Source organism: Lepus europaeus, chromosome 18 (genome assembly GCF_033115175.1).
Source record: "Lepus europaeus isolate LE1 chromosome 18, mLepTim1.pri, whole genome shotgun sequence".
Lineage (NCBI taxonomy): Eukaryota > Metazoa > Chordata > Mammalia > Lagomorpha > Leporidae > Lepus > Lepus europaeus.
Genome location: NC_084844.1, coordinates 63,947,664 through 63,970,788, shown reverse-complemented (window position 1 = coordinate 63,970,788; position 23,125 = coordinate 63,947,664). Strand labels below are relative to the sequence as shown.

The 23,125-nt window shown below is 52.1% G+C and overlaps 1 protein-coding gene across 1 annotated transcript; it reads right to left on the bottom strand.

The window, feature by feature from the left end:
- Nucleotides 1-321: 321 nt before the first annotated feature.
- Nucleotides 322-22,037, bottom strand: LOC133777338 (aldehyde dehydrogenase family 3 member A2-like). Its single transcript, XM_062216867.1, is given in 12 exon segments — nt 322-870; nt 2,554-2,674; nt 3,673-3,908; nt 9,708-9,807; nt 12,060-12,158; nt 12,160-12,236; nt 14,896-15,037; nt 16,714-16,831; nt 17,937-18,145; nt 20,031-20,116; nt 21,010-21,241; nt 21,885-22,037. Coding segments are annotated over 11 exon segments (1,533 nt in total). The 3' UTR covers nt 322-870; nt 2,554-2,593.
- Between the last annotated feature and the right edge of the window lie 1,088 nt (nt 22,038-23,125).

The window sequence follows — 23,125 nt, the reverse complement described above, 5'->3', positions numbered from 1 at the left end:
GATTTACTCTTGGAGATTTGATATCTTGCAGCGACGGGGTCCTGAGAGAGGAAGAGCATGTTTATAATTACTTTTATTACAGTATTTTAAGAACGCTAGTTAGGTTTCATTAAGCTGTAGATTCCGTCTCCGCACCGGCACCGTCAGAGTGACAGGTGCTGCTTACACGAAACAGGCAATGACCTTTTGGGAGCCTGAGGATTTACAAGACACTCTGAGTGGTGCCAGTCACCGCAGCAGCCACGAACGGCCTGGGAAGACTGTCCAAACCAGACACGCTGGGACCGCTGGGACCGCGGGGCCAGAGGGCACCGCCTCGAGCTCGAGCCCTCGGGGCCCCGCAGGCGAGAGGCAGCCCCGCCCGTGCTGCCCATGCCGGTGCAGTGCCTCACACCTCAGAGGGAGCTGGGTGAGATCCAGCCTCGGCTCCCTCAACCTCAGAGGACAGCGGGGCTCCTGGACGGGCAGTGCTGAGAACCAGCAGCTTCACCAAGTGACGGCCGGGCAGGCGCGGGGGAGAGGGCGCGCTGGGCCACGGGGGCTGGGAGGTCCTGAGCAGCTGCTGGGTGTCTTCTGGCCCCGAGGAGCACTGGTCTCTCCCCCTCAGCCTCGGAGCCACGATCCGGGCAGGCACAGCCCGGAGCAGGTTCTCTGAACGCCCTCTCTCAGGGAATGCCGGGGTCTGCCAGGACGGTCGGTGTGTTCATGGGCTGTGGCAATGATGGTCAGGCTTGATCACGGTGCATCTGTGTATTCTCTGCTTGTGGTAGTATTAAAACAAATCACAGGTTCATTAACCACTTCATAGAAGAATAATTCCGTAGAGGCGATTAGGAGATGGAAGAGGGTCAGTCTTCAGTAGTATCCAGTCTAGAGAGAGGAGAGAGGATCCAGGTTACCCTACTGGTTTAACAGCCCGCCCACAGCCAGCCTTGCAACACGGGCTCAGCAGCGGGACTCTACCCAGAACTCCTGACCTAAAAGACAATAAATACACCGTATGGGAAACACCTGTGAATCCCCAAGAAGCCTAGGAAAAAAAAACAAACCAAGACAGGCAGTGATGCACGACTCAATGAGAGGATCTCACCGTAGAGACGAGAGTTAGAAATAGCCCTTTATTATCCTAGCATTTTAAGAAGGAGGCTGGGGGCTCTACGTGAGATTTGAAAACTGAGACACGATTTTGTTTCTAAAATTCAAAGACAGCAATGGACTTGAGCCATCCTACCGACGCTGAAGAGGCGCTACCTAAGCCCGAAGGTCAAATGTTGTGTGTGATCGTCACAGGCGGGATGGCGCTCGTCACCATAAACCTTTAAGCCACCGTTGTGTGTTCTGCGGAGTGGACGCTCCGAATCCTAACTGTACCCAACGTGGGTCACACGAAATCCAAACACGACAAAGGAGGTACACTACGAGGAGCCGTCTCAGGAAACTGCTTCTAAGTGTAACACTCTTCAAGTAAACATACAACACAGATTTGAAAACTGAAGGTGACTCAAGACAAAGAGAATGAAAAGCTCAAAGGAAAGTGCCTAGAACCAGCAGAGAGGGAAATGAAGCCGACTCTTCACCTAACCTCAGAATGAATTCCACAGACACCTGAATAACTAAGGCGTCGACTAAGAGTCATGAGGACCGAGTGGGAGAGTGGAATGTGGCCGCCAACTCCCTCAATCTGTGCGTGGGAAAACTGTGGCCGCGGGCTGGCTCCCAAGAGGCCTGGCCCGCAGCCATCATGAGGTCCATGTCACTCACAGCCAGGGATCAAAGCCACACTTTCTCGTTTCCAGCTAAAGGCTTTTATATATTATTGCTTCTCCAGGCTCTAGCAACAGAAGACCTGACAAAACTCTTTAGGGATCTCAAAACTTCCTGGCACAGCACAGGGTGCCTGGGGGAGACTCCTTGGCACACACACAGCAAGCTCAGGGAACAGGGACTCAGCCTGGCCCTCCACAGTTTGCATGAGGCTGAGAAATCCCACCCCAAACGAGCAGGTGCAGGTCAGGCTCTTAGGGACAGATTAAGGACTAGAACCTTGAGCGGCCTCCAACCAGGTCCCCAGTCCTGGGAAGATGTAGTGGGAGTGGCAAGCCCTAAAGGTGTGCTGCACCTTCATTCACTAGGCTACCGGTCAGGAAATCCAAAACACCTTATTTTCAAAACAAAGCAAATTGGAATGACTCAGAGATTTGGAGATTGCTCTCAAGTTATGCAACAAAGAGGTTAGTATCTGAATGGGGACTGGGCAGGTCTGACTTGGCTGAGCTTCCTCCAGATGTGAGTAGATGGGGAGAGGAAGGAGCTCGCGTGGGGCTGTCCTCTTCCAGAAACGCAGGCTGCTTCACCACGGTCTCTTAGATCCCTAGTGCCCCCCCCCCAAAATGGCGGACAGGTCGTACCACGCTGCCACTCTGGGCCAGGACAGAAGACGTCCAGAGACAATAAGCATCCTGAGCCCCCAACCACAGAGAAGCAAACACCTAAAGGAAAACACACCCCCGCTGGGCCCACCTTGCACAAAGAGAGAGAAGGAGGAGCTCCTACCTCGCTGTGACAGACAGAGCTGGGCTTTGGGATCTGGTCCTCACTGCTTCCTGGGCCCACGCAGGCTGTGAGCTACTAGAAAAATCGACAGGGCCTGTCTCCTCAGCACAGCTTGGTGTTTCTGAGAAAACCCAAACGATTTCAAATGCAACTCAGATCTCCAGCTCCACCCGTGTGCGGTGGGCGACTACTGTAAGACGGGCCAAGCCCGTTTCTATGAGCTGATTCTATGAACTGGCTGATTCCTGCATCTCTCCCTGCCCACTCTTCCCAGGTGTTGCTCAATGCGTGCCCTCAGCTGGCTGGCCGAGGGCTCCCAGAACAGTCTCCCTTTCTCTACTCCCTCATCGCTCTCATCTCCTCCTACACCCCAACGATTCACAAACTGCCCGGGAAGGGCCTCTCTGCAAGGTCATCGCTATGATGACCGACCACCAAAGACAAACTCCATCTGGTAGACCTGCAAGCCTGCTCAGATTGCCCTGGCCACAGCTGCTCCACCACTGCCACATCCACCGCAGACCTGGCTGCTCCGTCCCCGTGGCCCGCTGCTGTCAGAACATTCCAGAACAACTGAACAGGAAGGATGAACATCACAGCCGGGGGTGAGACAGCCCATGACTCCCCAGGCGAAGGTTCTACAGTGTTCCGGACTCAGCCCAGAAGTCAGCAAACTGCTCCTGCGCTGACGGGGACTCCGCAAGCCGCTCGGCTCAGCTCTGCCCTCGCTGTGGGAGAGCAGCTGCAGACAGCAGGTGAGCGGGCGCGCGTGGCTGCAGACAGCAGGTGAGCGGGCGCGCGTGGCTGCAGACAGCAGGTGAGCGGGCGCGCGTGGCTGCAGACAGCAGGTGAGCGGGCGCGTGTGGCTACAGACAGCAGGTGAGCAGGCGGGCGCGCATGGCTACAGACAGCAGGTGAGCGAGCGTGCGTGGCTACGCTTCAACAGCCGCACTGACAAAAAGCACCGCACCGCTGCCTGCTAAGCCTGTCTCGGACTCGGAATGCTAACGTGCCGGCTCGCAGAATTTGAGAATTTTCTAAGAGCAGCCCTGCGGGCAAGACAGAAGAGCCGGGGCTGGCAGCAGCCGGGGCCTCGTGGGGGCGGGAAGCAGCACTCACCTTGACCAGCAGGGCTGCCAGGATGCCCAGGATGGCGAGCAGCAGGAGGCCGAGCTTCCCTTTGTGGAACTGTTTCAGGAGGAAAAACTTGGCCCAGTCCACCTTGGACTGGCTGTTGGGGGGGTACCTGAGCTTGTTAGCGCTTTCTCGCTTTAAACTCTTCAATAAGCAGGGGCGCTGGTGGGAAAAAGTGTCAAAAGTATGCTTTCCGTGGTAAGCCCCCATCCCGCTGGAACCTATAAAAGAAGGGGAGAGACAACACAGGCTTCGCTGGAGGCGACACCAGCGATGTCTCCGGCTCGGCAACCCCCCCCCCCCCCCCCCCGCGTGTGCTGCCCGAGCCGGCAAAGGTCTCTGTCCAGGAAAGGGTCTCCCTGGCCCAGCGAAGCTGTGCTGTCACCCAGGGCTCCTTCCAAGAGCAGGACGAGCACACAGAGCTCTCTGAGGCCTGTGGCTCTGACGCGCGCCTGGGACCGTGCCAAGAGCTTACGTGAAGTCTCTAAGACAATTTTTCCCACAACCCTACTTTATGAAGTTCCACCTGCCCCGTGTCCTGAGAGGGAAGGGGGGGGCTCACAGGCCCAGTCACGTGGCTGGCAGGCAGCAAGGCCTGGAACCCGGATCCGTCTGCCCCTACACGTACGTCTCATTTCCATCATTCCCTGTGGCTTTGTTTACCCAAGTCCCACTCACTCACTTGCTTCCCCAAGCCCCTTGAGAGGAACAAGGACCCTGGCTGCAGGGTTTCCAAGTGGGGGATCTGTGAGCAAGTGTCACAGCGTGGGTCCTCTAAGAAGCCACGCCCTGCGAAGCCACGCCCTGCGACAGTTTCCATTTCTCCCACCACTGTGTGAACGACAGGCGGGCAGGTAGGTGCAAAGCGGGCAGTGTGTGCTGAGCAGACTGAGGGGCCTGTGCATGGCCCAGGGGAAGTTCACAGGGGCCAGCAGAGCAATCACTCAGGAGGCAGAACTGGTGTGAGAAGCGACCCCCAGGGGGCCCTGACATTAAGGAAGGGCAGAGGAAGAGGGGCCGGCCAAAGGCACAGGCAAAGAAAGAGGGAAGTGGGAAAAACAGTGACCAAAAAGCTGGAGGAAGCAGAATTGTGGGAAAGATAAAATACACGGCTATGAAAGCTAGAGAATCCATGAAGGCCACTTAAGTTTTACCGAAGAACATAAAGTAGTTACGGAAACAGAGAGATGTAACACGGCCCCCTTAGGGCTCCCGTCTTAAAGATCCAAATTCTTGCCAAAATGATGTGTTTAGTTCCAAGTAATTTCAACCTAAATCCCAGAGATTTCAAAGAGCTTTCTCTGTGTGTGTGTGTGTCTGTGTGTGTGTGTTTAGGAGGTAGCAGTGATTCTAAAGTTCACCTAGAAGAATAAATTTAGCACTGGATCTTGAAGCACAAACTACGGGCCTGGTTGAATATGTGGGTCTTAGAGACAGGCGACTTGGGCTCCATGGCCACAGGCTCTTCGACTGCCTTCCTGCCTCTCTGTAGTGTGCGGACTCAGCCACACTAATGCTAGCTATAAAGCTGCTTTATAATGAAAACTGTGGGGTTGGCCCAGGGAGGAGAAACCAGCAAGGTAAGGAAACCAATGAGAAAACCCTATGAAAGATCTAAGCACGTGTTTTCTTGAGTTCCGATAGTATGTAAAGATGACTATTCCAGAACTGTTCTACTCTTTGGAGGAAAAAAGATAAAGGGGATAAATAAAATCTTTAAGAAAAAAAAAAAAGATAAAGGGAATAAAATATTTTTTTAAAAAAGATAAAGGGGGGCCGGCGCCGTGGCTCAACAGGCTAATCCTCCGCCTTGTGGCGCCGGCACACCGGGTTCTAGTCCCGGTTGGGGTGCCGGATTCTATCCCGGTTGCCCCTCTTCCAGGCCAGCTCTCTGCTATGGCCCAGGAAGGCAGTGGAGGATGGCCCAAGTGCTTGGGCCCTGCACCCCATGGGAGACCAGGAGAAGCACCTGGCTCCTGGTTTCGGATCAGCGCGATGCGCCAGCCGCAGCGGCCACTGGAGGGTGAACCAACGACAAAAAGGAAGACCTTTGTGTCTCTCTCTCACTATCCACTCTGCCTGTCCAAAAATAAAAAATAAAAAATAAAAAATAAAAAAGATAAAGGGAGAGTCTCACATCACACAACATCCAAAATGAACTCCATGATTAAATGTTAACAAAAAGTCAAATATTTAAGGCAAACACAGGTGGATATTTACCTAACGTCACAGTAGGGAAGACATTCCTAGGCCTACTTCCCAAGTCGGAAACCATAAAGAAAAAGCCCTCCAAGGATCAGCTAACCGAAAGTTTCCAAATCATAGGGAAAAGTAAAGACAAATTTTAAGCTGGGAAGAAATGCTTCTTTTAGACACAACCAAGAATTAATTTTCTTACTTACAAAAAAAAAAGTCATACATAAGTAAGGGAGAGGCGAACATAGCAAAAATATCAAAAGGACATTAACAGAAAAGGTATGAGAACTAACTAAAAAAAAAAAAATTCAACCTCGGGAATAATCAAAGGAACACAGACTTAGGTAGCAGGTGCTTTGGGTAGCAGTCCAGTAGCGGAACAGTCACATGGGCACTCATCTACCATTCCCAGGAATATAGAGGTGCAGCTCGGCAGGGGACTTGGGAATCTCTACCAGAAACCATGCAGACCAGGGCAGGCACTGTGGCCAGCACACTGAGCTGCCACTCGGGATGCCCATATCTGTGTAAGAGTCCTGGCCGCTCGGCTTCTGATCCAGCTCCCTGCTACTGGCCTGGGAAGCAGCGGAAGACGGCTCAAGTACCTGAGTCGCATGTGCAGACCTGGATGGGGTACCTGGCTCCTGGCTTCAGCCTAACCCAGTGTGCAATTGTGCCTACCAGAGATGAGCCAAACCCCTTTCATTTAAACATTGCAGCCACTGCGACCACTTGGTGGTGAACCAGCAGAACAAAGATTCTCTCTCTCTTTTCTCTTATTGTTACTCTGCCTTTCAAATATGTAAATCAATAAATTTAAAGATTTATTTATCTGAAAGGCAGAGTAACAGAGAGGCGAGACAGGTTTTCATCCTCAGGTTCACTCCCTAGATGGCCACAACAGCCAGGGCTGCGAGAGGCCAAAGTCAGGAAGCCAGGAGCTTCATCCAGGTCTCCGACGCAGGTGCAGGGGCCCAGGGACTTGGGCCCTCTTCCATGCTTTCTCAGGCGTATTAGCAGGGAGCTGGATCAGAAGTGGAGCAGCTGGGACTCGAACCAGAGCTCATGTGGGACACCGGTGCTGCAGGCCACGGCTTAACCTGCTGTGCCACAGAGCCGGCCCCAATAATTTTTTTTTTATAAATCCCATGAAGACAAACATTGCCAAAGACAAAAAACCTATCAAAATATTAATAATGTTTATGCCTGGTAATCAATGCATTTTTCCTTATAGCTTTCTTGTGTTCTGCTTCATTGCTTGGACTTTTTGCCATTTCAATCTCTAGTACTTTTAGAATCAGAAGAAAAGAGGATTTTTGTGTGGAAAACTTTTAAGTCCTTTTAATGTAGGAATCAGCTTTCTGGACACTTTTCTGAAAGAAACAATCACAGATCACACAGATAAGTAAGCACTGTAATATCAAAAACTTTGAAATCACAAAAATCTTACACCAGAAACGTATTATGCTAATGTGTCACGTTCCTATGAAGGGACAGTGTGTGGTCACAACGTCATGACACGGGGGGCGGGCTGTGGTGCAGGTTAACCCTCCGCCTGCAGTGCTGGCAGCCCATATGGGCACCGGTTCTAGTCCTGGCTGATCCTCTTCCGATCCAGCTCTCTGCTAAAGCCTGGGAAAGCAGTAGAAGACGGCCCAAAGCTTGGGCCCCTGCACCCACGTGGGAGACCCCGAAGAAGCTCCTGGCTCGTGGCTTTGGATCTGCCTAGCTCTGGCTGTTGCGGATGGAAGACTCTTCTCTCTGTCTCTCCCTCTGTCTATAACTCTACCTCTCAAATAAACAGATAAAATCTTAAAAAAAAAAAAATCTCGACATGTAGGCAGGCTGCCATAGGGGTGTGTGTTGTCCTGTGACATACAGGTTAGGAAACATACGCAGTAGGACACCTTTCAATAAAACATTCAACTGTCTGTACGTGAGTATGCACGTGTCACAGACACACACCAGCCGTCTGGCACTATGGGTGATTTAAACCTTTATTCTTCGGGTAATTTACAGTGGAGTTGTGGGGAGTTTTCGTATTCCTTGGATTCTTCTATCTTTCCCACGTTTTCTTTGAAAAGCCTGTACTCCTTCTGCATTTAGGGGAGAAGGTTAGTTTTGTTTCAAAGAGGATACGGTCGGTGATGGCATATGCTACCTCATCAAGTAGGACAAGGACTGAGCCCAAGCCCCTGAGATTTTCACTGTTGGGGGCACTGTGATCCCACCCAGAGCAGTGATAGAGCTGTCTGCTTCAACAGTCCCGTGGGAGCCAGGATCTTGTTGGGTGAACCGAGGGATGAGGGTCAACAGAGCATAAGCCAAACTTTTAAATTTGGGCTGTGGGGGGCCAGCATTGTGGCACCTGGGACACCAGCATCCCATATGGCTGCCAATTTGTGTCTTAGCTGCTCTGCTTCCAATCCAGCTCCCTGCTAATGGCCTGGTGAAAGCAGTAGCAGATGGCCCAAGTTCTTGGGCTGCCGCCACCCACATGGGAGACCTAGAAGAAGCTCCTGGCTCCAGACTTCAGCCTGGCTCGGCCCTGGCCACTGCAGCCATCTGGGGAGCAAACCAGCAGAAGGAAGCTCTGTCTCTGTGTGTCTTTCTCTCTCTGTAACTCCAGCTTGCATATACATATACAAACCTTAGGAGAAAGCAAGAACTCAGGCTGTAATCTGCAGTCATTCCAACCACAACCCCAGGAGCCACCGTCTTTCATTCAGTCCCTTTCTCACACTCACTCCATTGGCAGCTGCTGCTGCTTAGCCCCCAGAATATTCCCTCCCCTCCCACGCTCACCCTCTCTAGTCTGGACCCGGCCAGGTCAACTGGCCTCTGCCCACCTCAGCTCACGTGCGTCAGGCACTCTGCGGGTGCTGGCAAGATGTTTGCATCCCAAAGGGGACCTCAGCACTCACCAGCAGTGGCCTGGGTTCCTTGGCCATGGGACAAGGTCTCCTTGCCCAGGGACAGCTGGCCCTGCCACGCTGGCCCATTGTGTGATGTGCAGTCATTGATTTATGATATCACAGAGAGAGAGAAGATAATGGAGGGGCTTGTGAAGACTGGTACTTTCACAATTTGCTTTGCTGCTACGCCAGTTTTTACGATCGGTTGTTCTGTGATGTTCCTGGGTAGGCAGTGGACAAGCCTGCCACCCAAGTCCCAGGGGAGAAGTGAGGAGTGAGTCAGTCACCTCGGGGATGGGGGCGGGGGGCAGCTCACAGCCCCATGGGAATGGCCAGCCCAGGCCGCGTCCACAGGGCCGCCTGGGGAACCCGTTTCTTTCCAAGCACGGAGCCTGGAGCACAGGATCGTGTGCGCCCCCAACCACAGGGAAAGGCCTCTCCTCTGCACGGATGACAGAAGCCTGCAGGGAACGCCTGGTTCCCACTGAAGGGTTCCTTGAGTAGAAAACAAGGAGCAGTAGAAGGTTCTCTTACGGCTGTCAGCTCCCAGCATTCTGACCCTTTCCTCCACTACCTCACTTTAAAAAAAGAGGGAGAGATCAGAGAGCTTATTTAATTAATGAAAGACTGATTCTTGGCCCTGAAACCTCCTAAATCTAAAAGAACAATGAACAAGTGAACAGTCATTATAGCCGTGGGCAGTGCTACTGGGGACAGAAATACAGCAGGGAAGCGGGCAAACCAACGTCAACTGGGTGGCCCGGAGAGGCCCCTCTCGGGAGAGGACAGTCACAGGGACCCACAGAGTAAGCAGCGGGAACTTCCTTGACAGCCTGCCTGTGACTCGTGTGTGTGTGTGGGGGGGTGCTTCTGGAATGTTCCCCAGGAGCACGGGAGATCCGTACTCACCCACTCCTCCAAAGGGTAAGGAGTTGAGCGTGAAGTGCATGATGACGTCATTGCCTGTGACACCGCCACTGGACGTCTCGTCAATCATCCGTCTGATGAGCTGGGGACAGAGGACAGACCAAAGGCATCCGGGTCACCGACACTGTGCTAAGGGGGCACTCGCTGCCACTCACGGGGAACCATCACCCTGGCTTTGTGTGCCAGCAGGAGTTCTTGTGGGGGACATACGCCAACGACCTTAGAAACAACCTAATTTGGTTAATTTAGCAAATCTGACGCAGATGCATCCAGATCACCTCTAAGCTGAAAATCTGAAATCCAAAACTTGTTGAGTACCAGCAGGATGCCACGAGTGGAAAATTCCACAGCTGATCATGCAATGGGCCTCGGTGAAAATGCAGGTGCGCTGAAAACACTGTATACAATTACCATCCCTAAGATGTCTCATTATGCATGGGCATATATCCCAAAACCTGAGAGAATCTAAAACAGGTCTGGTCCCAAGCAGTGCAGAACCTGGCTACTTGACCTGTACACGAACGGGGGCCGTCCTGGACCTTACAGCCTGTCCTAGCAAAAGGCTTGGGATTACAACGGACAATTCAGACTATATTCTAGCCCTTAAAAATAATTTTCTTCTTTTTCTTTTTTTCTTTTTTTACAGGCAGAGTTAGACAGTGAGAGAGAAAGACAGAGAGAAAGGTCTTCCTTCCGTTGGTTCACCCCCCAAATGGCCGCCACGGCCGGAGCTGCACTGATCCGAAGGCAGGAGCCAGGTGCTTCTCCTGGGCTCCCATGGGGTGCAGGGCCCAAGGACCTGGGCCATCCTCCACTGCCCTCCCAGGCCACAGCAGAGAGCTGGCCTGGAAGAGGAGCACCCAGGACTAGTACCCGGCACCCATATGGGATTAAAACCTGGAGTACTGGCGCTGCAGGCGGAGGATTAGCCTAGTGAGCTGCAGCGCCGGCCAATTCTATTATTTTTTTTATTCTATTATTTATTTTTCAATCATTGCTGTAAATTGTAGCACATGAGTACTAAGTGTGTTTTTAGTCCTTAAGAAATGATAGCCGTATACATGACCGGCCTAAGGCACAAAGTGGTGCAATAATGCTTTATTAGTAAATGTTCATTTCGCCTGGGTGCCAACAAGCCCTTGAGATTTCAAGGCCAAGGCAAGTCTGCACTGAAGCGACCTCAGCTGACCTACTGCTGGGCTGTGCTCCCCACCCAATTGCACCTGGCCAGGGGACTAAGCCTCACGTTGTCTACAGTCACTCCCAATGTCACACAATCATTTTGTTGCCAGCCACGCGTCACAGACCCCACACGTTTGGTCTCACTTCAGAAGTCTGTACCCTGTGCTCTCAACAGTGCTGTGGCTCCAGAAGCCGCCCGTGACCCATTCCACCTTCCTGCTTCTAGTTTTCCTGTTTGTTCAGAGGATCCTGAATGTCCTCGCCTACCCTGAGGCTAGTGTCCCTAGTGACATCAGTGCCTGCGCCTCGTGCAAAGTGGCAGAGCTGCCCAACCTGCTGGGATGCGACGCGCTCCACTGAACAACACAGTCATTCGAGAAACTGAGTTCCAAGACATCACTGCATTTACACAACGGGCCCAGAGACCTCCGTTCCATCCGGCCCCATCTGCCATTTCAGTCACAGGGCAGGCAGGCTCCTGCACGCAGCAATGCCCCCGGATTAACATCAGAAGGTATCTAATGCCAGTACATCTAAGTCTTCCAATATCCAGGAGCCATTTGTGAGTCAAAAAGCCCTATGGGGTCGGTGCTGTTAAAGCCCCAACCCACAGCACCAGCATCCCATATGGGTGCCAGTTCAAGTCCCGGCTGCTCCTCTTCTGAGCCACCTCTCTGCTGTTGCCTGGGAAAGCAGCAGAAGATGGCCCAAGTCCTTGGGCCCCTGCAACCGCATGGGAGACCTGGAAGAAGCTCCTGGCTCCTGATCAGCTCACCTCTGGCCGTTGTGGTCATTTGGGGAGTGAACCAGTGGAATGGAAGACCTCTCTCTCTCTCTCTCTCTCTCTCTCTCTCTGCCTCTCCTCTCTCTGTGTAACTCTGACTTTCAAATAAATAAAATGATTCTTAAAAAAAAAAAAAAAAGGCCTTGTGATACTCCCCACTACCGACTGAGATCTACCCCAGGGAACTGGGGAGAAAGGATGTAGGATAACCCCGGGGCCTCATTATCAAGACAGCTCTGTATACAAACACAACATCCCCTGGTGCACGGTGGTATGACAGAAATGAAATCATCATTTGTCGAACAGCACACAAGGAGCTGGCTTGTGAGAAGTCACTATGATGGGGAGCAGTTCCCTCCCACACTTACCTTATCGTTATGAGAAAATATATAGAGAGCCAGGGGCTTTTCACGTTCATTTATGAACTGTATAGCTTCATCTGCATTTTTCACAGGCGATAGGTTCTCCTATCGGAAGAACTGGTCCGAAAATTTCTTCCTGCATCACCTTGGCTTCAGGGTCAACATCAGTCAGTACTGTCGGGGCTGAAAGGAAAACACACACACACAAAAAATCCAAGTCTCCTGTCTCGCACTTTTATTTATTCCTTACATGTGTTTCATCTGTCTCATCTATTTGTTTCACCCTTTGCCTCTGCCACCCAAGTCAGGTCTCCGGAGAAAAGTCCCGAGTCCATGGACGAAGCCATGCCGATGCCTCTAAAGTGGAATTTAAGGCATCCCTGTGTAAGAAGATGCCAACTTGGGAATATCTTCTTCACACTGAATCCTGCACACAGCCATGTGCATGGTTTAATTGAAGGTCCTGGTTCTCACGGATGAAAGCCACAGAGACAGCTCCTCCGTCAAGCAAATGAACACTTCCTTCTTAATTGCCTTCACGCGTATCATCTCGCTGGCTTGAACTTCACCTCTGTGAGCCAGATTCAGAAGACACTGAAAGGGTCAATATTCCCTGCCCTTATTTCCGTGTTCTATTTGCAGACAGACAAGGGGCACCAGAACGGGTAAAATGGGTGGTGAAGGAGCTGCACGTTGGCCCAGCATCCATGCCAATTAGCAGTGCTCAGAAAGACCTGAGAAGCCGGCACCGTGGCTCACTAGGCTAATCCTCCGCCTGCGGCGCCGGCACCCCGGGGTTCTAGTCCCGGTTGGGGCGCTGGATTCTGTCCCGGTTGCCCCTCTTCCAGTCCAGCTCTCTGCTGTGGCCCAGGAGGGCAGTGGAGGATGGCCCAAGTGCTTGGGCCCTGCACCCCATGGGAGACCAGGAGAAGCACCTGGCTCCTGGTTTCAGATCAGCGCAGCTCTGGCCGTAGCGGCCATTTTGGGGGTGAATCAATGGAAAAGAAGACCTTTCTCTCTGTCTCTCTCTCTCACTGCCTAACTCTGTCAAAAAAAAAAAAAAAAAAGAGAAAGAAAGAAAGAAAAGAAAAGAAAAGAAAAGAAAAAGAAAGACCTCAAGCAATTAGCTTTTTTCTCTACTCCTGGTTTCTCTCAGGCAGTCCTGGCACGTGGCTGAGGACATCATTCCAGGTGTATATCAGTTGATGCCCACGTCTTGGTTTGGGCATGCAACCTCCTCTGCACGCTGTGTGCTCAGCCAAGGCGACCCAGGAGGGGAAAGTGCCAATCAATCGAAGCTAATCGTAATAGCCCCTTCCTCTGGCCAAAGATCAGTCTAGAAGCAGACAAAGGCAATAGGCTGAGGATGGGAGGAGAGAAAGGTGGAGAAATGACCGCTAAACCCCCCAGCTCAGCAGAGCCTTGGGACAGCTCAAAGGAAGAGAAGAAACATTTCCTCATTACTCAAGGCCTTCAAGTTGTATTTTTTTAAGCCAGGCTTTTGGTGATCCACAGCATCCTATCTGGTGAGTGGGCATAAGTAAAGCTATTCTGGGCTGCTTCTTTGCCAACCAAATGTATCTGTGATTTTTCGGTCAGCTTGCATGTTACTTTACAAAAAATGGAGTTAAAACTCAAAGTAATGCATATTCATGGTAGAAAAGAAAGAACACAAAGGAGATGAACAAATAACGAACAAATAGCAAGTTCAAGCGTGACAGGCTAAGACTTGATTTCTGGAATGGGACGGTCACTGGCGAGGCGCAGAACTGTAGTGATGCCCTTTCCTTTGTGGTGCTGTTTTCCCATTCATAAACTGGAGAGCATCACATAAAGGATCATTAGGAATAGAGACGATTAAATAACACATGTGTAGGGGCCAGCGCTGTGGCGTAGCAGGTAAAGCCGCCACCTGCAGTGCTGGCATCCCATATGGGTGCCGGTTCAAGTCCCGGCTGCTCCACTGCTAATCCAGCTCTCTGCTGTGGCCTGGGAAAGCAGTGGAAGATGGCCCAGTGCTTGGGCCCCTGCACCTGTGTGGGAGACCCGGAAGAAGCTCCTGGTTCCTGGCTTCAGATCAGCACAGCTCCGGCCATTGCAGCCAACTGGAGAATAAACCAGCAGATAGAAGACCTCTCTCTCTCTCTCTGCCCCTCCTTCTCTCTCTGTGTAACTCTGACTTTCAAATAAATAAATTAATCTTTAAAAAAAATAACACGTGTAAACACGAAAGGCCAGTGCAACTCAGGTGGAATAACGAAGCGTGCATACCTGTACAGATTTTCAGTAGCTTACAAGAAGAGCAGTATACCAGGAAGCAGTATTTTTTTAATAGCTCAGTAAATAAACCCCATATAGTCAAGCCTCTCTAGCGTCAGTCAGTAGTGTTACGGGTGGTACAGGACTTTTCTTCTTCCCAAATCTCATGCAGATGTTTCAACTGGGAAGCCTCCACGTTAGCAGTTGATGGGCCAAGGGTACAGGCTTGATCTAAGGATGGCCTCTGAGAGGCGGGTCTGGTGGGAGGCCTTTGGGTCCCTGGGGGTGTGCCCGTCAGGGTGGTTCCTGAGACAGGCTTGATTACGGGAGTTCAAGTGCTGCCTCACTGTCCTTTTTGGCTTACTGTGTGACTGTCGCTCCGCACCAGCCATGACCTCCACAGACACGGGCAATGGGGCCACCTGGTCCTGGACCCTAACCTTCGAACTGTAAGCTGAAACACACCTTCCTTTCCCAAGAGGCTCCTCTCAGGGATTTTAGTTAATGAAAGGCTGATACAAGGAGTGTCAGTACAACCTGCCAAGCTGCTCTGCTTCCCGTAGGACCGGGTGGTTTCCATTACCTATGTAGCGGGTGGCCTCGTCGGTCTCCCCACCAAAAGCTATCTTTTGTCCTTCAAGCAAACTTTGTATCCTCTTAAAGTGACGAAGGTTGATGATCCGTTCATAATCGGGAGACTCTTTTATGTTTTCTCCATAAAATTCCTATTTAAAACAATAGGAGTATTTAATTATCACAAAGTTCTATCATAGGATCTTCAAAAAAAAAATTGTGGAAAATGTGTACTGTGAAAAAACCATGCACACATTTAAAAAATCTCCCATCCAAACAAACCTATGTTTTAATACAATTGTCCAGGAACTTCTTGAAGCACCCTCATGTTTCAATTGCTTTAAGTAAGGGCAAAATCCACCCACGTCCAAAAATTGGCCTGCTATTATACCCTCACAGAATCCAACACACATTCTCCCCATGCAATAATTTAACAGTAGTACAGAGGTAGTAAGCGAAAGCTTTTTGGCAAGTCAAGGACAAGAAAATAAATCATTCCCACCTCCCCCAACCACCCATAGATCTAGCATTTTCCATAGTTCTAGAAGGTTCCCAAGGATGTACTGTGTCTATCCCTGGCTCTCCCCGGGTAGGGCTGTGGCAGTGGGAGCAGGCAGAAGGGAAGACGTCTTGGTCTGGAGCAGGTCACTCATTTGTTCTTATAGTTGGTGACCACCACTCCCCCACACCAAGCTGTGCAGAAACCCCAGAGTCTGCAAAGCCTTATCTGCTACCTGCTGTTTACAGAAAACGTCTGTTGACCTTTGCCCCATTTTGTTGTGTTACATCTTCTCTGGACTGATCGATCTTTCAAAGATCATAGCACTCACAGGGTCAAAACAGAGCTTTGGTAAATTACCATGACAGAAGAACCTCAATAAGCACACAACCAAGACTTTCTACGAAGACAACACTAAGTTATGGAAGCAACCCCAGGTATCTAACCACCCTCTCCCCATCCAACAACTCCCTTCACATTCTCCTGTTCTGGATCTGCTGTCAGTCTTACCATTCATGCCCAACTCCCACATCCAGACCCCAGCACCTCACCCCAGGTCCCCCGCCTGTTGCACGTGTGAAGCTTTTCAGTGAACTTGCTGGCACACAATTTCCATTCTCCAGTCAGCTGCATAGCTCTGATATTCTTGATCCTTTGTTTCAGTGCTCAGTCAAGATTCGCTGAGTGAACAATGATCATTCCAGAACTTTCTTTCACCCAGGGGGCCGAGGGGCCCCCTCACACCATGACCTCGATCACCCTGCTCATCCTGTTCCTTCCTACCCATCTCCATTCCACATTTCATTCACGTCTTGGCTTACGACACTACCATGCAGCCGTCCTTAATCTCCTCACAGCATATCCTTACTTTAAGCACTCCCAAAGCCTGACAACCATGTAGAGGGTACATTATAAGTAGATATTTAATCAACTCACTCCTTCCAACTTCCGGCCATTCCAGTCCTCTATAGACATAAGAACTGATAACCTTAACCAGCAACGGCCAAGGGTCTCTAATTGTACATTAAGAGATTGGCGATCTTCCCTCGGAACCATGGGTGCACAGTTAATTTTTAAGCATATGCCATAACTGATCCCTAACAAATCGACTAGACAGTCACATGGATTTAACACCAACCGAATCTTGCTTCCAGCAGACATCCTAGGGAGCTGCACAGAACATTTTCAATTAGCCAGTAAATTGATTCAGTCACAGATGCTACTGGAATTCTCCCAGGTGGAAGAGAGCACGGAGACGCTGCCTGCAAATCATTAAGCCGATTCCTTGTCTTGCTGAAATCAGTGGGCTCGGGTGTGTGGAGCACAAACCTGCACGGTTTCCTTGATCTTCTGCACAATCTGGTTCTGCAGGGATGCTTCACAGAGAACATAGTCGGGAGCAATGCAGGTCTGGCCACAATTCATGTACTTCCCCCAAGTTATGCGCCTGAGGGACAAAAACACAAAGCCGCCCGAATATTCATTTGTTAGGCACGTTTGTGGTGTTTAAATGGTGTGCAACTGAAATGCATTCCTGTTTTTACTCGAGTCTCTTTATTAAAAAAAAAAAAAAAAAAAAACTAGTCTCGACATCAGTCAGTTGGAACTTAGGTTAATTTACATTTTCTGGCTGAGGTAGACGATTCTAAGGAGCAGGAAAGTTCTGAAGCCAGCTCAGGCGAAATGGTATGTGCAGTGATGCCTCTGCCAGCTATAGGCAAAGAGCAGACACAGCGTTCTGACAGCCCCTTCCTTCTGCTCCCGCTCCAGCCAAGGGCGTCTACTGCGTCACAGGACCTAGCTGCACACTCTGCCTCTCCGGATTTTGGCAAGATGTCCAGGGCCAAAGCAGCATGAGCACCAGCCTCTCAGACCATTCCCCTCCAAGAGGATCCTTCTCCACTACGGCAAGCCCTCCCTACATAGGGAACGCAGCCCAGAATCTCAACACCCACTCACTCACTCAGCGTCTCTCGTGCGAGCCATTCTACTTTACCTAAGACACCGTGACCTAACTCCCTCCCGCCTCCTTTGCTCCCTGTCCGTTACAGGGAGAGAAAACCCCACCATTCAGAGCACAGTGATAGGTCTACGTCCTGGTACCTCCTGAAGGCTGAACTTGACTTAGCAGAGGGAATCTGAAACCTTGTATGTCCTAGTTCTCAGGCGCAAGATGCTATTCACAGCTACCAAATCAGTAATACTGGTGTTTTTCAAGAGATCAACTTCCAGCTGCAAATTGAAAGATTGCCTTAGGCACACACAATCCTTGGATTATCTACTTCCTGGATCATCCACAGGAGAGCATTCAAGTTTCTTGCCAGACTTACCTGTAATCTGGAGAACAGAAATTCCTAAGGACAACCACGTGATGCCAGCACCTACGGTTCCTGACTTCTCCCAATGGCACCAAGAGACAGTCTGTGAGAGCCCTAGCTGTCTTGACAACCCCTTCATGATGTTGTCTTTGTGCCATCAGGCACAGGGTTCAAGCACAGCGGATGAGGCGGCGCTACTGCTAGGAGCTGGGAGAAGCGGAGAGGCAGCCTCACCTGCAGACTGTGTCCAGGTCACAGTCTGTATCGATGTAACACGGACTTTTCCCGCCCAGTTCAAGAGTCACCAGGGTCAGATGCTTGGCAGCGGCTTCCATGACAATCTTCCCGACGGCAGCGTTTCCCGTATACAGGATGTGGTCAAAGCGCTCCTTCAGGAGCTCCGTGGTTTCCTTCACGCCACCGTTCACGACAGCGTACAGGTCCTGGAAGAAAGAGAAACGGAAACTCCTGCATTGCCAAGGTCACTGTAACGCCAACACCAGCGGTTCCTTCAACGGAAACGTGCAATATTCAGGAAAACCCGGAGAGCGTCAAGAACAGTGAGGGAGGGGACGGATGACGTAAGAGAGGGCTGACCAAGGACAAGTGCAGGATGGAGCCGTGGGCACGGGGGAACCGACAGCCTCGTTGGGACGGCCCCAGAGAGACCCTAGTTTCCTACCTGAGTTAGGCAATCGAGACACGGGTGAGGGCAGATGGTTGGACTTAAGCAGGGAAATGCAGGAGACGTGTGTGTATGTGTGTGTATGTGTATGTATGTGTGTGTATGTGTGTGTGTGTATGTGTAAGCCGAGGATTTTGGTGAGAAAGTGGCTGCTGCCAATGGCCACACGACAGGTGTGTGTCTTACACTGAATGTTTAAACGGAATGTTCTCTTCTCTGCACACCCAGCAGGGCTCAGCCCCCGACACGATGCTGAACGAGTGGTACACAGCACGGCTGAGAGCACTTGCTTTCAAAGTCCATCTGGGCTGAAGCTGGGCTCTGCCACTTGCTGATTTATGTGACATCGGGCAAGCTAGGGGACTTCTCTGGCCTCAGCTTCCTCCTCTGCTCCTGGAAGAATCCGCCCGGCCCCTGGGAACTGAGCCCCTGTGAGCACTGGGCTTTGCTTAGCAGCTGTTCTGTGAGAGAACACCTGGACAGGGCAGAGAACAGAGGACAAGGAAGGGAGACCAGGGAGATGTCCAGAGGATTCTGAGGGGAGCATGAAGTAAGGCTGGCTTGTGGGCCACACGGTGCCATGAGGTCTGCTCTTTGAAAGACTAATTAGTTCTCACTACGCTGTTTAACAACCCAACCCATGTTTCTGGTTTTAACTTTTCTAAGGCTTTGTCTACAGAGCAGGTGTGAGTGACGCCTCCTTCCCAGTAAGCTAACAGCAACAGGTACTGTCCTACCCCCAACTGGACTGCTGAAACATGTACACCTGCTTAAGGGCAGAGCAGGCCCCTACTCCTCCAGCTTCAGATTCCAAGTTCCTACACAATCCCTGACCTCTCCCTTGCTTTCAAGTCACCCTTCCTGGGGGAGGGGAGGGGATAGCCACACCTATTGGAACACAACTGCTCTCAGGGCTGCCCTAACACTGATAAGAGCCAGCCTTGGCCTGAGGCCATTGCAAATTAACTGGTGAGATACCGGTAGGAATTTTAAAGTTGTCTTTTGATGAAAACAAAGCGAGACTTCTCCCTGCGGCCAGTGCACGTGAAGCCGCAGCTCCCAACCCCAATTTCATGGTGGTGTCACAGATTTCCTCCCTACCAGGGAGCTTTCAATCCTCTCAAATGCCAACACCTGAACCCCAGGGGCGGGGCTACACCCTCTCGCTCTCCAAGGCCACTTTTCTTTCTGGCTCTTCCTGCCACATACATCCTATTTTTTTTTTTTTTAAAGCAGAAGTACTCTTTCGTAATCACACAGATTGCCAAGTTGTTAGGATAAAAGAGATGGTCAGAGACAAGGGGCACCCAGCACACTACCAGTCTCTCATGAATTAACTCACTAAATGAATACATCTACAGCAATGTGGTAGTGCAAACAAGGATTAATCCAACACGTCGCACGGTGGAAGATCTGTAAATAACAAGCGTGCCCGTGAAGCCAGGGGCCTAAACACATGCAGCCGTCAGAGCTGGGCCATTCCACAGTGTATTTGGGAACTTAATTTCTTATAGGAAGCCAACTGTTGGGCACTCGGGGAAACTGCAGATGCCTGGCCAGCAACGACATGGATCAGCCAGAGGATCTAATGTGCGTCTTCCACAATGAACCGCTGTGTTCAAGATGGGGCAAGATATTCTTACCTGGTCTAGATACTGAGGGAGCAGCTTGGCCAAGATCTTAGCCGTGTGTTCACTTAGTTCAGAAGGCTTGAGGATCACGGCGTTCCCTAGACAAAGCACAAAGCAGAAGAGACTGGTAGCTGGGTCACTTTAATAACAGCTGTCAGAATGGTGATTGCGTAGGGAACCCAATTACTTCCGCCTTCCTCACAGTGAGCATCATCTTTCTCTTCCGTGTCACCCCTCCTCACACGTGCACATCTCACTGGCAACAGGCTCCAGATTTCTATCACTTCTCTCCCTCAGCCCTCGGGTTTTCCTCTCTACCCTGGAATCACTGGGCAAATAGGTTATGCTAACATGAGCTGTTGATCTGGATCCTGCGAAGTGAGAAATTCTCTTGGCATTGGCTCTACACCCAAGCCAGTGTTACTCACAGAGCCTTTATCTGAATGCAGAAACTGGTCGGGCAGAATCAGGTGTTTGTCCAAGACCAGAGTCAGCAGCTGGAACCACAGCAGAACACAGATCCTGACTCCAACCCCTTACAGGTACATCCCCCAGGCACTTAGAAACTTAGTTATGCGGAGGTGGGCGCTGTGTTGTAACAGGGTAAGCCAGTGCTTGGGATGCCTACAGCCCATTTCAGAGTGCTGGTTCTAGCCCTAGCACCTCTGCTTCTGAGCCAGGTTCCTGCTAATGCATCCTGGGAGGCAACAGTGTTGGCTCAAGGGCCAGGCCCCTGCCACCCACACGGGAGTCCTGCAAGGAGCTCCAGGCTCCTGGCTTCAACCTGGCCCAGCCCTGGCTGTGGTGGGCATTTGGGGAGGGAACCAGCAGATGGGAGATTCTCTCTCTCTCCCCTGCTCTGCCTTTCAAGTAGATGAAAATAAATGAACATTAAAAAGTAATCACACATATCCCAGCAGCCCACTTAAACATATAATGAGAGAGAATAAACCCTTCTAAAGAGGCGTTCAGACACAAAGTGGCACCAGACCTGCAGCGATGGCTCCAATCAGCGGCTGAACGGTGAGAACGAACGGGTAGTTCCAAGCTCTGATGATCAGGACGACTCCCAGAGGCTCCGCCTGAATGTAGGCCTCGTCCATCATGGTGAACAGGTTCTTCTTCACCGGCTTAGCGCTGACCCACTCGGGAAGATTACTCAGCATAAAGTCAATTTCCCCAAGGACGGTAATGACTTCCTGACTGTATGCATTCAATTCACTCTGTTGTCAAGGAATCACAGTTAACCCTTCGCAGTGAGCATGATACGCTTGGCCCAGAATGTCAAAAACCCCAGGTGGCGATGGCTGGTTTGCAGTCCAGACTCCTTCAAACCTTCGTAAGCACCTGCTAATCCCTTCCTGCTACAGTCAATGCCTCTAAACCCTTCTCCAGCCTTCTCAAACTCCAACTGAAACACTGCCTCTTTCAGGAAGACCTCCCTGATTAAGGGTGGCCTGCCTCGATCACACTTCTAATACCTTAGCAAATAGGCTTGTGATCTGTATCTTAATATTCTACCCTCAGCAAGCTGATGTTTAACTCTGTTTACATTTTACCTGTGCATGTTCTGATTCTTAAGTTTAAAACCCTCAGGGGCAGGACACTGATGTCTCCTGTAATCCTACATAACACATGCTCACACACTGGATGCTTGCAAACAAATGGTTCCACGGGAGAGGAGCTACACGCACGGCCCCAGAGCGCCCACAAACGCACGCCAGGGGCTCCTGCTTTATTGACATCGCTGGCGACGTCACTCCCACGGGGACCGCGTAACCCCAAAGCAAAGCAAAGCAAACAGAATAAAGCCCCGAGCTGCGGCAGAGCGAAGCCCCCGAGCGGCGCCCCGCGACCCCCGCCCACCTTGCACAGGTCGGCGGCGATGGCCGCCAGGATGTCCGCCTCGCGCTCCTGCACCATCCTCCGCAGGGCCTCGAGCTGCTGCAGCCGGAACCGCAGGGGCCGCGAACGGCCGGATCGGAACGGCCGGCGAAGCCGCTGCACCTCATGCTCCATGGCTTTGACCTGAGGAGAAAGACGAGAAGTCGGCGGCAGCCGCGGCGAAGGGGCGTGGCGGGCCCCGCCCCGCTCCTCCTCCGCTTCTTCCCTCGCGGGGCGCCCACCGCGGACCCCGCGCCGCCACTCACTGCCCCGTCAGTCCCCGCGTCCGGACCGGACTTCAGCCAAGGCCAAGTGCAACTAGCCGACCCCGCGGCGCGGCAGGGCTGGGCTTGACCCGAGGCGCGCGCCCATTGGCCCGGGCGGCCCACGTGACCGCCGGATCGGGCCGCGGCCACGCCCCCTCCCCGGGGCGCGGCCCTCTGCGGAGCGCGCAGTCCCGCGCTTACTTGCCCGGCTGCTGGGGGGCGCTGTCCCGGCGCTCAAGGCTGCGCGTGGCTTGTGGGGGGGGTGTCGGGGTGTGCGCGGCTGGAGCGCCGAGGTGGCGGGGTGCGGAGCGGGGCCGCTGGGAAGCGAAACCTCCGGGTGGCTCCAGGAAGCGGGGAGAGGCGTCTTGGAGCAGCGGCGGGGCCGAGGCGCGGCGGTGGGCAGCTGGCTGAGAAGCTGGAGTCAGGCAGGAAGCGCCCAGACCCCGACGGGTCGCGGCCCGCGCCCCCCGAAGCGCTCTGCGGAGGCGTGCTCCCCTTCCTCTTCCATGTTGTGGCTCTTCAGATGTGGCCGGATGCGCGGCGGGCAGCGCCGGGCGTCGGGGTCCCGGCACCCACCTCCCCACCCTCGCCCTGTCCCCCGGGCTCCGGCTCCTCCCTCCGCGGATCGGCCGCCCCCACCCAGGCAGCGCCTCAGTTCCTGCGAGGTGGCTCCCCTACCCCCTCTCCCCCGGGGCAGGGGGCCGAGACAGCGGTATGAGTGGGGTCAGAGCTCCTGGAAAACTGTGCACGGGTCGCAAGAATTCTTTGCATGAAAACAAGCTTATCTCTCTATCCCATTTCTCAGGAGCTTGTTGAAGTATCCTAATGCATGCATTATCCTCTTCCATCCTTGCATGAAAGAATTCTCTTTCGGCCGCAGGTCACCTGCGGGCCCCCACTCCCCATGTTATAGCAGAACCCCCAAGAAGGAAACCCACCCGCTTCCTCGTTGCTAAC